A 15,168-nucleotide genomic window follows, 5' to 3' on the forward strand; every position below is an offset into this window, starting at 1 on the left:
TTAATTTTAAATAATAAAAGTTATCATTTGTGTTTGAAATGGTGCCATTCCTGAGCATGGAGTATATCAGGATGCTGTGCAGGCATCACCACTGTCAAGTTGCAGGATGTCCCATCACCCCACAAGGAAACCAGCACCAACAGTTCTCCCTCCCCACCCCATTTCCCCTGGAAAACCCTGATCTGCTTTCTGTCTTTATTTCTTTAAATATTCTGGAAAATTCCTTTTAATGGAATCTTCCTAAAAATATGTTTTGGCTCCCCTATTTAGTTTGTTTTATGAGAAACAACATTTTTTTTTTTATCCCAGGTGCACTAGAGATCAGGTGTGAACAAAGAAGCCCTTTTAGTAACAGAGTGTACAATCTCAAGACATAGTCCCCTGTGCTAACTGTGACTCCAGAAGCTATTCAGGATTATTCCAAAAATTTTCTAAGAGGTAGGAAGGCTCCCAAGCTCATCCAATGAGGCCAGTATTTTTCTAATGCTACAACCAGATAAAGACACTGCAAAGAAAGTTATAAACCAACATTCCTCATGAACATAGATGCTAAAGTCCTCAATGAAATATTGCATGCTGGATCTAGAAGTACATTAAACATATCAGACACCATGATCAAGTGGCGTTTATTCCAGGGATGCAAGGATGGTACAATACCTACAAATGATGAAATGTGTTCCACCACATAAACAAAATGAAGTCTAAAAACTACACAATCATATTAATGAATGTAGAGAAAGAATTTGACACCAGCATCCATTTATGATAAAAATTCTCAGCCCCAGGGGAAGAGAGGGAACATACCTCAATGTAATAATGGACACATGTGACAATTCCAAAGCCAACATCATTCTCAATGGGCAAAATAAATATTTATATTTTATGTGGTATATAAAGTACAAGTATGTCATATAAAGTACAAGATGTTTTATGGCAGGAATGGTTGCTGGAAGGGTAGACAGAAGGCAATGATAGGGACATGGACTAAGGTGGCAATGTTGGGATTTATGAGAAGTGATCAGATTCAGGATTTATGCCAAAGAGAGTGCTGGCAGGAAATATTGATGGATTGGATGTGATGTTGGAACAGTAGAAAGCCATAAGTTTACCCAGAATTTTTGCCCTAGAAACTGGGGAAAAGTAGATTGTTTTCTAACTAGGGAAGCAAGTGTTGAGGCCATTGGGAATGGAAGGTGGGGAGAAATGGCAGGATTCCATTTTGGAAGTACTAAATCTTTTAGGACTGTGATCTCAGTTGAGTCCAAAGGTTGAGAAATAGTCAGGACTAGGAGAAGAAATGAGGGACTGGAGCTCTCCTTTGCTGGATGTTACTTTGTCCATATCCAAAATTTTAACCGAGGTCTAGTTGACTGCAGCATTCCAACTCTTTCCACAAGGTTCCTCTGTGTGCTTAACAGCCCATCTAGGGATAATAATATTTACCTGTTGTCTCATTGTCTTCTCTAGAATTTCAGAGTTGTGAAGGCAAGGAAGGCTAATACAGTCCTACAACAGGGCACAGAAGTGTGGACTGTGGTCAACTCTGCCTGGCATTACAAGCATATTCCCAGAATGAATCAAAGAGGCAGCACACACTTCCACATCATGGCTCCACCATGTTGCTTTTATAACATTTAGAAGGCACACACCCAACAATTTAAGTAACCAATGATTGTAGTCTGTGCTGGTAGAACTGCCTCGTGCCAATTCTATCATGATAGCATAAATGTTGTTTTCCCTGAAAATTTTAAAAAATCCTGGTCCATAATGAATTTAACCAAACTTTCTTGATGTGCTCTGATATAGGACTTCTTGTCAAATTTATCTGAAAATCTATACTGTACAGCCAAACTTTAAAGATCAAACTTAAAAATCTATAATTACATAAACTCTCTTGCTTCTAGTCTCAGGCCACAATTCCTTGTCACATATTAGAATTTTCAAATTAAATGAGAACTATCATTTCTCATTAGTTCTTATAAGACAGTTATTTATCTATCCAAGATATAATTGCTGATTGCCTACTACTAAATATACTGTTGGAGAAACAGTGATTAATAAGATGCTGTCCTTGAGCTCTTGGACCTTATAATTCATGAAGGACTCTATCTTTAAGTTCACACACACACACACACACACACACACACACACACACACACACACACATCTTGGGCTATTTGAACACTTAGTATGCTCTCTTCTCTTTGCACCTGCTATATACTTATCCTGACCTGGCCTGGAATTTTCTTTTCCTTATCTAATGTCTTCTTCTTTCTTATAACTTCAGCTTTTGGACTACAAAATTTTCCATATAGACTTCTCTTATAGCAGTTACAATTTTATGCTATGTTTGTTGATTTAATCTTTTTTCGGTTGTTTACTAAAACTATCTGCTTATTAACATATAGTAATCATCCCAATAATATTTATTGAATGGACAAATGAATTCAACATTGGGTTGGAATACTGTATTGGGATGCATTACATGATGGGGTGATTTAGTTTTAGTCATTATATCTTCATTTAAAGAAATTAAAAGCATGTATTTGCAACAGAGTAGAAATAGTCATGCCATCAGCTAAATTATTTAACTATTGTTTACTTAATGTTGATTCTACTCCAAACTTATAATTTAGATTTGAGTTGGTTCAACATATGAGATTGATTTCAATGTCAGAAAATCACATGTTGGAAAAGAGGGAGAAAAAGGTACTCTGTAGTTCAAAAATCTCCCCAGATGTGGATCACTTTAGGTTGTTGTCTGTATGTTTCTTTTTAAATTTATCTCCACTGTTGAAAGTATTACAGATGTACCCTTTTTCTCCCATTGACCCCTGGCACTCATTGCCCCACCATCACTCAGACATTCACCACACTACTGCCTGTGTCCATGGGTTATGCATTTAAGTTCTTTGTATAATCTGCTCCACCTTGCTGTTCTCTGTATGTTTAATTCTGTTACACAGGCCTATACTATTTTCATATAAACAGGGTAGCATAAGATATGGAGAAATTCAAAAGGAGTGAGTTTTATAAAGGAGGTATAGAGAATTATTCTCAATTGGTAATCAGAATGAATTAAGATAAGTTTCACTTTTATATCCACATATGAGTGAAATCCTAATGTTCTTAGCTTTTTCTGTCTGACTTATTTCACTTAGCATAATGTTCTCAAGGTCCATCCATGTTGTTGTAAATGATACTATTTCATCTTTTCTTATGGCTGAGTAGTATTCCATTGTGTTTATGTACCACATCTCTTTATCCAGTCCTCTGTCTCAGGACACTTTGTTTTGTTTTTTTTAGTTTCACAATTTTTTGAAATATCTTTATCCATTAAGGTGTTACTTATGTGTCCTTATTCCCCCATTATCCCCCCTACCTCCAACCACTCATGCCCTCACCCCCCTGTAGTCAGTGTCTATTGGTTAGTCTTTTGTACATGCATACAAGTCCTTTGGTTGATCTCTGCCCGTTACCCCCACCCTCCCCTGCCTTCCCTCTGAGGTTTGATGGTCTGATTGATGTTTCTCTGTCTCTGGATCTGTTATTATTCATTAGTTTATATTGTTCATTATATTCAATAAATGAGTGAGATCATGTGATATTTATCTTTCTCTGACTGGCTTATTTCACTTAGCATAATGCTCTCCAGTTCCATTCATGCTGTTGCAAATGGTAAGAAATCCTTCTTTTTCATCGCTCTCTGGTGGTCTGGTGGTCAGGATTCAATGCTCTTAGGGCACTTTGGCTGTTTCCATGTCTTGGCCACCATGAATGATGCTGCAATGAACATAGGGGCACATGTATCTTTGAATATAAATTATTTTGAATTTTTGGGTTATATATACCCAGGAGAGGAATTGCTGGGTAGTATGATAGCTCTATTCTTTTTTTTTATTTTTTTATTTTTATTTTTTTAATTTCTTTATTGATTAAAGTATCACATATTTGTCCTCGTCCCCCCATTCCCATCCCACCCCCCTCCCCACACATGCCCCCACCCCCCTGTTGTCCTTAACCGCCGGTTCGGCTCATATGTCTGCACACAAGTCCTTTGGTTGATCTCCCCCTTTATCCCCACCCTTCCCTACCCTCCCCCCGAGGCCCGACAGTCTGATCCATGCCTCCTTGTTTCTGGGTCTGTTCTTGTTCATGAGTCTATGTTGTTCATTATTTCCCCTAGATGAGTGAGATCATGTGCTATTAGAAATACACTTATAAGAACCGAAAATGAGACAAGCAATAATGGTTATGGTGACAGGCAAATGAATCGGTCTGTAGTGAGTTTCTTTCTGGGCCAACAGTTCTTTTGAGACCCAATTTAAATGTCCAACAGTTCCTTATGTGTACATGTCAGCACTGACATTTCAGTTCTGGATGGTGAACAAATGGTGGTAATGCAGGTCCGACTCTGTCTGGTTTGGTCCTGGGCAATCTGCAGTGATGCACAGCTGCTAACTGCTAGTATGGGAAGGCCACATCAGCGTCTTCCGTCTCTGGACTGCTTCTCTTCTGTCTTCATGGCTGGAGTAGTCCTGTCGATTCCTCTCTTGCTAGAATCCACATGGTCTCGGAGTTGTTTTCTGAAAATATACAAACATATTCTCGACCAAAAGTTAATAAAGGAATATTTTCTATAAATTTTACTGGGGATCCTTTTTCAATTTTTGCCCAAATGATTTTCCTCTGGCTTGTTTTGTCACCTTGTGTGTTTTTCATGGGTGTCTTGCTTTTAGCCTTACAATTAATTTTCTAAAGTATTAATTTTCTAGATGTAATTTACTTACAGGATATTTTTCCTTACATGATATTCCTCTACTATCCCCTCCTTTTTTGATTTAAATGTTAGGAGGCTTTTGAAAATTTTATAATGTAGTCTTGATGGCTTTTAAATTTTAATTTTTTGCACTATAATATTACTGTTTTAGGTTCATTATATGGTACACAATTTTATCGTGAGATGAAGTACCAATAAAAATTTTAGTTGACACTTTAGGAACACCTTTTTGTCCAGTACAATTATTTTTTCTTGAATATTCACTTGTTTCAACTAGCCAATTTAAATTTGTCTGAAAACTTGACTACTATTTTACTGTCAAATTTATTACTCTAACAATAATCTTGTTTTACCCTGTAAATATTGGTGGAAGGGATTATTTGCCTTCTTGAGTAGGTCCTGAGCATTCCTGGTGGTAGGCTGGATTTAGATATCGTAAACCCACTTGCCCACAACATGGGTACAAGACAACTCAAACAATTCTTGTTGGGGTGAGAGGGCAGCTGCTGTCGGCCAAGTCTCTGTCGGTCACCTGGGTCCTGATCTGAGCTGGGCATGGGAAGCACGGAGCAGCCATGGGGGCAGGAGACCTCCCTCAGAAGGGGCTAGGATTCAGGCCCCTGCAATGTTGGGGGGGTGAGGGTCTGTGCCCCACCTCTGTTGATCCCCAAATTCTCTCCTGATGGCCCCTCTGCGACTGTGCCTGTCTTAGGTTGTTCCTTCCTTGAGGAATCTTACCCGTCTCTGGCTAACCAGCCATCCTCCAGGGCCAAGCAGGGTGACGTGAGGTTCAGTTTTGTCTCCTTGGTAGCCTATGCCCCCGTGGCCTCCATGCCCAGCTCCTGCCTTGGGATCCTCTCGCCTGCTGGCGGGGCCCCAGCACTGATCACATATCTTTTGGAACCCGGGTTTCTTCTCCAGGGAGGGCTCAGTTCGCCCCACTGGGTGAGAGACAGATCCATGGCACCAGCCATAACGAGACTTCAACCTCGACATGAACAGAGAGCTCATGCAACAGCTGTGAGCACTTGAATTGTGCGAAGAGGGTCTCTCTTGGCCTAAAGGGTAAGAGGGACCAATATAGAATGCTCAGGTGCCCTCCCAGGAGGCCCTCCACACAACGAAAAGGGTTAAATCCTTACATGTCCTTTTTAAATTGCTGCGAGACATTCCAAGAATTAGTTTGTACGTTTGCTTGGGATAATTGTATATTATGCTGTAGTAATTCTAAAGTATCAAGAGATGTGTTAAGTTTGTCTCCAAGCACCAAACAGATGACTTTTTTTTTTTTTTTTATCCCCAAGGGTGCGAGGAACTATTATAAGTACTGGGGGTGATCCAAATCTGGGAATAAATTTTAATGATAGTGTAGAATAATATCATGTAAGGATATTCTTTGTTCTCATCCATGGGAATTCCCTTTCAAACTGGTTGTCCATTTCTTTTTATGTAGACAAGGTCTTAGTTACATTTTCTGCACCTCTACCGGGGGCACGTAGTGATAGTAGTGACACCCTTTCTTTGGTGTCCACACAAGCCAGAAACCTCTCTTTAATTGTACACACAAAGGGGCACTGTTTTGATTTTGTGTCATACAAAAGGGAAGCTGGGTGGAGACCCCTGTGTATTTATACTTTCTTGCCCCACCCATGGACCTCCTATATGTCCAGGGTGTTTGGTATTATTGGTAACTACATTAGTCAGGGGATCAGCCCACGTAAGGGGTCTTACCCATGAAGGGTCAGAAACATAAGATCAAAATACTTACCCTCTTGTCCCAAGTAAAATTACCGTACATCTGATGATTGCTAGCGTGGCTAGAAAGGCGTTCTCAGGCATTCTTGGTTTCTGGTTATCTCACAATTTCTTCCCTGAGGTTTGACATTCTGATTGATGTTTCTCTGTTTCTGGATCTATTTTCTCCCCATCAGTTTATGTTGTTCATTATATTCCACAAATGAGTGAGATCATGTGATATTTATCTTTCTCTGCCTGGCTTATTTCACTAAGCATAATGTTCTCCATCTCCATCCATATTGTTGCAAATGGTAAGAGCTCCTTCTTTTTTACCGCAGCGTAGTATTCCATTGTGTAGATGTACCACAGTTTTTTAATCCACTCATCTGCTGATGGGCACTTAGGCTGTTTCCAAATCTTAGCTATGGTGAATTGTGCTGCTATGAACATAGGGGTGCATATATCCTTTCTGATTGATGTTTCCAGTTTCTTGGGATATATTCCTAGAAGTGGGATCACTGGGTCAAATGGGAGTTCTATTTTTAGTTTTTTAAGGAAACTCCATACTGTTCTCCACAGTGGCTGCACCAGTCTGCATTCCCACCAGCAGTGCACGAGGGTTCCTTTTTCTCCACATCCTCTCCAGCACTTGTCATTTGTTGACTTGTTGATAATGGCCATTCTGACAGGTGTGAGGTGGTACCGCATTGTTGTTTTGATTTGCATCTCTCTAATGATTAGTGATTTAGAGCAGGTTTTCATATGTCTCTTGGCCTTCCTTCTGTCTTCTTTTGAAAAGTGTCTATTTAGATCAGTTGCCCATTTTTTGATGGGGTTGTTTATCTTCTTTTTGTTAAGCTACATGAGTTCCCTGTAAATGTTGGAGATTAAACCCTTATCGTTGATATCATTGGCAAATATGTTCTCCCATGTAGTGGGCTTTCTTATTGTTTTATTGATGGTTTCCTTTGCTGTGCAAAAGCTTTTTATTTAGATGTAGTCCCATTTGTTTATTTTCTCTTTAGCTTCCATTGCCCTAGGAGCAGTATCAGCGAAGAAGTTCTTTTGGCATATGTCAGAGATTTTTCTGCCTGTAGATTCCTCTAGTATTTTTATGGTTTCCTATCTTATGTTTAAGTCCTTAATCCATTTTGAGTTTATTTTTGTGTATGGTGTAAGTTGGTGGTCTAGTTTCATTTTTTTGCATGTATCTGTCCAATTTTCCCAACACCATTTGTTGAAGAGACTGTCTTGACTCCATTGTATGTTCATGCCTCCTTTGTCAAATATTAATTGAGCATAGTGATTTGGATCTATTTCTGGGTTCTCTATTCTATTCCATTGATCTATATGTCTGTTCTTGTGCCAATACCAGGCAGTTTTGAGAACAGTGGCTTTGTAATACAGCTTGAAATCTGGTATGGAGATCCCACCTACTTTGTTCTTCTTTCTCAGGATTGCTGTGGCTATTCGGGGTCTTTTTTTATTCCAGATGAATTTTTGGAAAGTTCGTTCTAGGTCTGTGAAGTATGCCGTTGGTATTTTAATGGGAAGTGCATTGAAATTATAGATTGCTTTGGGTAGTATGGACATTTTGATGATGTTGATTCTACCAATCCATGAACATGGTATGTTCTTCCATCTGTTTATGTCTTCTTCTATCTCTTTTTTCAGTGTTGTGTAGTTTTCCGCGTATAGGTCTTTTACCTCCTTAGTTAAGTTTATTCCTAGGTATCTTAATTTTTTTGGTGTGATGGTAAATGGGATTGCTTTTTTAGTCTCTCTTTCTGTAAGTTCATTATTGGTGTATAGAAATGCCATAGATTTCTTAGCATTTATTTTGTATCCTGCTACTCTGCCGAATTCATTTATTAAGTCTAGTAATTTTTTGATGGAGTCTTTAGGGTTTTCTAAGTACAGTATCATGTCATCTGCAAATAAGGACAGTTTTACTTCTTCTTTTCCAATTTGGATGCCTTTTATTTCTTCTTCTTGTCTGATTGCATTGGCTAGTATTTCCAACACTATGTTGAACAGGAGTGGTGAGAGTGGGCATTACTGTCTTGTTCCTGTTCTTTGGGGAAATGGTTTTAGTTTTTGCCCATTGAGTATGATGTTGGCTGTGGGTTTGTCATATATGGCTTTTATTATGTTGAGGTATGATCCTTCTATTCCCAGTTTGCTGAGAGTTTTTATCAAGAAAGGGTGTTGGATTTTGTCAAATGCTTTTTCTGCATCAATTGATATGACTATATGGTTTTTATCTCTCAATTTGTTTATGTGATGTATCACGTTTATTGATTTGTGGATTGGTAGCTCTATTCTTAATTTTTTGAGGAATCACCAGATTGCTTTCCATAGTGGTTGTACCAGTCTACATTATCACCAGCAGTGAATGAGGGTTCCCTTTTTTCCATAACCTCTCCAATGTTTGTTGTTGCTTGTCTTGTTGATAATGGCCACACTCTAACAAGTGTAAGGTGGTATCTCATTGTAGTTTTTTTTAAAAATATATTTTATTGATTTTCCACAGAGTAGAAGGGAGAGGGACAGAGAGCTAGAAACATAGATGAGAGAGAAACATCGACCAGCTGCCTCCTGCACAACCCCTACCGGGAATGCGCCCACAACCAATGTACATGCCCTTGACCAGAATTGAACCTGGGACCTTTCAGTCCTCAGACCGACGCTCTATCCACTGAGCCAAACTGGTCTCTCATTGTAGTTTTAATTTGCATTTCTGTAATTGCCAGTGAGGTTGAACATATATCTATTGGTTGTTTGTATGTCTTCTTGGAAGAGGTGTATTTTCAGCTCCTCTGCACGCTTTTTGATTGGATTGTTTATTTGTTTGGTGTTGAGTTTTATGAGTTCTTTATAAATTTTGGAAATTAAACCTTTGTCAGGCGTGCATCTGTGTTGAGCAGGGACTTCTTTATTGAGTTATAGGTGGTTAGCCTATTGACATATTAGGGGAAGAGGAAAGACTGTGCCCTTATGCAGCCATTCCTCTGATGTCAGTTCCTGTTATTCCATATTGCACATGAGAGAATGTTGGGGTGCAGTTAGAGCTACAAATTGAAACAATAAAGCGAAGGGACATAGATAGACATGTGAAGATATGAGATTTTACTATGAGTTTCACCTAGTCCAGAGACCATTCATTCTCTTTCTTTAGGTCAGTTGTTTCATTGCCTAGGGGTCAAGGCATTTATTCTTGCAACAGACACAGCATTTAGCATATTGTATTGTAAGTTACCTGATCTCAATATTTGTTCCCTGTGTATAAGATTGGGGCCAGAAAGGAATGTGGGAGGTTGGCCAGTTGGTGAGGGACTGAGGGTGGGCTCCAGGGCATGTCCAGCACATGTTACTCAGTGCTGATTGGCCGGACCCCAGCTGCAAGCTAACCTACCAGTCAGAGCATCTGCCTCCCTGGTAGTCAGTGCCTGTCATAGTGAGCAATTGAGCTGCCTTAGCATACCATTAGCATATTATACTTTGATTGGATGAATGGGCACTTAGCATATTAGGCTTTTATTATATAGGATTATTTTTATTGTTGAAAGTATTACAGATGTCCCCCGTTATTCCCCATTGACCCCCTACAATACACCCCCACCCTCCCCAGGCCTTTACCACACTGTCGTCTGTGCCTATGGGCTATGCATCTATGCATATAAGTTCCCTGGTTAATCTCTCCCCACTTCCATCCTCCATCCCAACCTTCTGAGATTCCACAATCTGTTCCATGCTTCTATGTCTCTGGGTTTATATTGTTCATCAGTTTGTGTTGTTCATTAGATTCCACATAGGAGTGAAATCATGTGATACTTATCTTTCTCTGACTGGCTTATTCTGCTTAGCCTAATACTTTCCAGGTTCCTCCATGCCATATCAAAGGGGAAGAGGTCCTTCCTTTTCACAGTTGCATAGTATTCCATGGTGTAAATGTACCACAGTATTTTTTTATCCACTCATCTACTGATGGGCACTTGGGTTGCTTCCATATCTTACCTATTGTAAATTGCGCTGCTATGAAAATAGGAGTGCATATATTCTTTCTAATTGGTGATTCAGGTTTCTTAGGGTATATTCCAAGACATTGGTCACTGGGTCAAATGCCTGTTTCCTTTTTAAATTTCTTTAGGAATCTCCACACTGTTTTCCACAGTGGCTGCACCAGCCTGCCTCCCAACCATCAGTGCACTAGGGTTCCCTTTTTCCACATTCTCACCAGCACTTGACATTTGTTGATTTGTTGATGATAGCCATTCTGACAGGAGTGAGGTGATACCTCACTGTAATTTGCCTCCCTCTGATGACTCGTGACATTGAGCATTTTACCTGATGTCTAATATGTATGTCCTCTTTAGAGAGTTGTCTATTCAGGTTCTTTGCCAAAAATTTAATTGATTGTTTGTCTTCCTTTTAAGTGGTATGAGTTCCTTATATATTGTGGAAATGAACCCATTATCAGAAGTATCATTGGTAAATATGTTCTCACATGAAGTGGGCTTCCTTTACAATGACTTATAAATTACCAAGGTCAGGTCTTTTACATCTTAGGTTCAATTTATTCATAGGTGCGTGTGTGTGTGTGTGTGTGTGTGTGTGTGTGTGTTTAGCAATTGTGAATGGGATTGTTTTCTTAGTTTCCATATCTGATAGTTCATTATTGTGTGTAAAATCACAACTTATTTCCGGATATTTATTTTGTATCCTGCTACTGTACTACATTCATTTATCAGTTGTATTAATTTTTTAGTGGAATCTTTATGGTTATCTCTATAGAGTATCATGTAATCTGCAAATAATAACAGTTTTATTTCTTCCTTTTCAATTTAATGCCTTTTATTTCTTCTTTTTGTCTGATTGCTGTGGCTAGGATTTCCAGTACCATGTTGACTAGTAGTGGTGAAAGTGAGCATCCCTGTACTGTTCCTGATTTTAAGGGAAGCACTTTTAGTTTTTCCCCCGTTGAATATGATGTTGGCTGTGGGTTTGTCATATATGTCCTTTATTATGTAGAAGTGTGTTCACTCTATTCCCAATTTCCTGAGAGTTTTTATTATAAACTGGAGGCCCTATGCATGAAATTTTTGAATGGGGCTCGGCCCTCACAGCCCTGGTGGCTTGCTGTCTGAAAGGATGTCAGGAAGGGAATCCGGACTAATTAGCATATTATGTTTTATTATTATAGATGGGTGCTGTATTTTTTTCATCTGATTTTTCTGTATCAATTGGCATGACCATGTGCTTTTATTTTCCTTCATTTTTTTTATTGTGGAGTATCTCATTTATTGATTTGTAGATATTGTACCAGCCTTGCATCCTGAGAAGACACAAAAAGGCTCATATTGTGAGATGGCATTTATAGCAAACACCCAAAATAGGTATAAAAGAAAAAGAGAGAGACAAATAGCATATCAGGGATTTCCAGGGGCAGAAGGAGAGGGGAATCAGTACTTTTGGGGCAGGGCTTTCTTTTCCTTGTGGGGTGTTGGGACATTCGGCACCTAGGCATTGGTGGTGATTATACAGCATCATGGGTGTACTCCATGCTCAGGAATGGCACAATTTAAAATACAAATAACGTTTGCTATTTAAAATTAATTACAACATGGGAAAATGAAGGCTAAAAACAGAAAAAAAAATGATATAAAAAACCAAATGATAAAAATAAAAAACTGAATCATGCCATGGAGAAAACAAAAATGCAACAATTAAAGAAAATAAAAATAAAAGTGTGAGGGAAAAACAATACTTCTGATAGGAGATGGTGACCACATTTAACAAACAGACATTGAGCGGGCCCCTGCCTTTTCGTCTGAGGCAGGAAGCAGGACAGGGTCCAGGGAGGGCTCTGCAGCCAGGGGTGGAGGGTCCTCAGTTAGGTCAGGAGTGCTGCACAGGCCGGCCCTGGCTCTTCAGCAGGGGCTGCTGGAGGTGGTGAGACTGTTGCAGGTGGACAGGCGTCTATATCTGCCTCTGCATTGGGTTCCTCTGGATGGACAAGTTGTTGAAACAGGAGCCTGCTCTGCCCCCCGGGCTGGTGCTGTAGTTGTGAGAGGAGAAAAGATCACCCACGGGCCTGCATTTCCGTGTGCCGCCCAATCACAGAACACGGCTGCAGCTCCGAATCCCCCATAGGATGTCCTCAGGCAGACATTCCAACAGGTGGTGGTCTGAGGCTGGTCTTTGCTCCTAGAGCCTTTGGGTGCTCTCTGTATATCTGGGCCTAAGTCCTCCCCATACGTTTGCATCCACCTCTACCCCCATCCCACCTCCCCCAACATCTCCCACTTGGGCTCTGCCTCCTTGGGCTCCAGCTCATCAGGCCAGGTCTGTTGAACATGGGCACCGTGCTCCAGGTTGGAGTCAACATTGGTGAGCTGCCAGCGGAGACTGAGAGGCTTTGAGGTTGGAGGCTTGTTGGGCCTGGGCAGGTTCGGTGAAGGAGTCCTTCCTCACCTATCCATGGGCCCTATTCCCCAGACCCCCAGGAGGCCACACTCACTCCGGACCTGCTCTGGCCCTCAGTGGTGTGGCTCACCCGCCCCTCACTGGTGGACATGGGTGAGGGGTCTTTGTTGACCAGCTGATGCTCCTCCATGTCCTGGACTGAACTCTGCAATGACAGTCGGCAGCTGTTTGGGAGGCCTCAAACCCTGCCCAGCTGTAGTCGCTGCTGCTTCTGCCCACTCGTCACTACCTGGGTCCCCTAGCCTGAGTGTGTCCTCAGACCAGGGCAGTGACTTCACTTCCTGACAAGAGCAGCGACCTCACTTCCTGATGATGGAACAGAACCTGGAACAGTACCTGGAACCCTGGAACCCTGGTAACCAGGCAGCCCCATTGTATAACTGCCCCTTCCCATCTCACTCGGATAGAGACATTGGAGAGGACACCATGTTTTCATGTTGTCTCCCAGTGTGCCGAGGTCGAGGCCTCAAGAGAGGCAGCGATGAGAGTATTTGCCAACGTGCCCGCCGCTGGGTCCGGACTCAGTCCAGACGCCGGGTGTGGCCCTTCTCACGACGGAACCCAAAGGTAACACAGGGAGGCCCAGGGAGGTTTCTTGGGGCCAGGCCACCTCTCCTATCCCCCCTGAGTAGCCCAATGACCCTTCCCCATGAATGTGTGTGTGTGGGGGGTGGTGTGGGTGTGTGTGTGTAGAAGGGGGTTCAAGTGTGGAGGGCCTGCCCATAGCAGGAACAGGGCTGGGCCTGATCCAGGGCAGAAGGTGCAGGGGGCACAAGCAGCAGTGACTGGGCCAGGCTTGAGGATTCCCTACTGGCTGATGGTCACTGTCATTGCAGAGCTCAACCTATGTTAAAAAGGAGCAGCAGCTGCTTGAGGAAAGCCCCTGTGACATGGGCAGCAGTGAGGGCCCGGTGAGCCACACCACCGAGGGCCAGGACAGGCCTGAAGTGCGTGTGGCCACCTGGGCGTCTGGGGAGCCAGAGCCCGTGGATGGACAACCAGGGACTCCTCCACCGAAGCTGCCCACGCTCTTCTGGCCTCCAACCCCGAAGCCGACCAGGTTCTATAGGCCTCCAACCCCAAAGCATCCCCGGTTCCACCGGCAGCGCAAAGTTTTCACCAGGGACCTGGACTACGGTGCCCATGTCAACCAGACTGGCCAGGAGCACCTGGAACCCAAAGAGGCTGAGCCCAAGGGTGAGAAGCTGGGAAAAGTGAGGGTGGGATTGGAGGTGGAGCTGCATGGGAGCTTATGGGGAGGGATTGCTGCCAGACACACAGGGAGCACCCCAGAGCCTGGTCAGGAGCAAAGACCAGCCTCAGACCACCCATGTGCTGGACTTTGCACATGGAGGACGTCCTGTGGTGGGTCCTGGGCTGTGCCCAGTGTTGTGTCTTTGGGGGACAGATGGAAATGCAGGCACCTGGGTGATCTTTTCTCCTCTCCCAACTCCAGCACGAGCCCAGGAAGCAAAGGCGACACCTCCTGATGCAGAGCTGGAGGCATCTTCACCTCCAGAGTTCCTGCCACCTCCAGCAGCCTCTCGAGCTGCAGCTGTGGAGCCAGGGCCGGCCCCAGACAAACCCTCCCTGGAGCCCATGCTGGCTCCTGCCTCAGAGGAGGAGCTGCCTGTGGAGGGCCCAGCTCAAGGGCCCCTTGTTGAATGTGCTCAAGCTGTCAGAAGGGACAACCTTGTTTTTTTCCTTTTCTTTTCCTTTTTTGTTTTGTTTTTCTGTTCTCCATGCTTTGGTTCAATTTTTTATCTTTTGATGTTTGTTGTTTGGTGGCGGTTTTGGAGGATTGTTGCTTTTATCATTTTATTTTTTCTGTTCTTACCCTTCATTTCCCCCATTGTATAATTAATTTTAAATAATAAAAGTTATCATTTGTGTTTGAAATGGTGCCATTCCTGAGCATGGAGTATATCAGGATGCTGTGCAGGCATCACCACTGTCAGGTTGCAGGATGTCCCATCACCCCACAAGGAAACCAGCACCAACAGTACTCCCTCCCCACTCCCCCTTCCCCTGGAAAACTCTGATCTCCTTTCTATCTCTACTCCTTTAACTATTCTGGACAATCCCTATAAATGGAATATTCCTAAAAATATATGTGAGCTCACATATTTTTATAGCATTTTTGTAATCCTAGCTGGATGAGATGT

The 15,168-nt window shown here is 42.2% G+C and overlaps 1 protein-coding gene across 1 annotated transcript; it reads left to right on the plus strand.

Annotated features, from left to right (window-relative positions):
* Window positions 1-13,765: 13,765 nt before the first annotated feature.
* Window positions 13,766-14,863, plus strand: LOC129151741 (myosin-binding protein H-like). The gene is made up of 2 exons (XM_054727638.1): window positions 13,766-14,200; window positions 14,460-14,863. Exons 1-2 carry the CDS (start codon window positions 13,894-13,896, stop codon window positions 14,861-14,863), a joined length of 711 nt encoding a protein of 236 aa, XP_054583613.1. The 5' UTR covers window positions 13,766-13,893.
* The last annotated feature ends 305 nt before the right edge of the window (window positions 14,864-15,168 follow it).

Source organism: Eptesicus fuscus, chromosome 15 (genome assembly GCF_027574615.1).
Source record: "Eptesicus fuscus isolate TK198812 chromosome 15, DD_ASM_mEF_20220401, whole genome shotgun sequence".
In the NCBI taxonomy this organism is placed as follows: domain Eukaryota; kingdom Metazoa; phylum Chordata; class Mammalia; order Chiroptera; family Vespertilionidae; genus Eptesicus; species Eptesicus fuscus.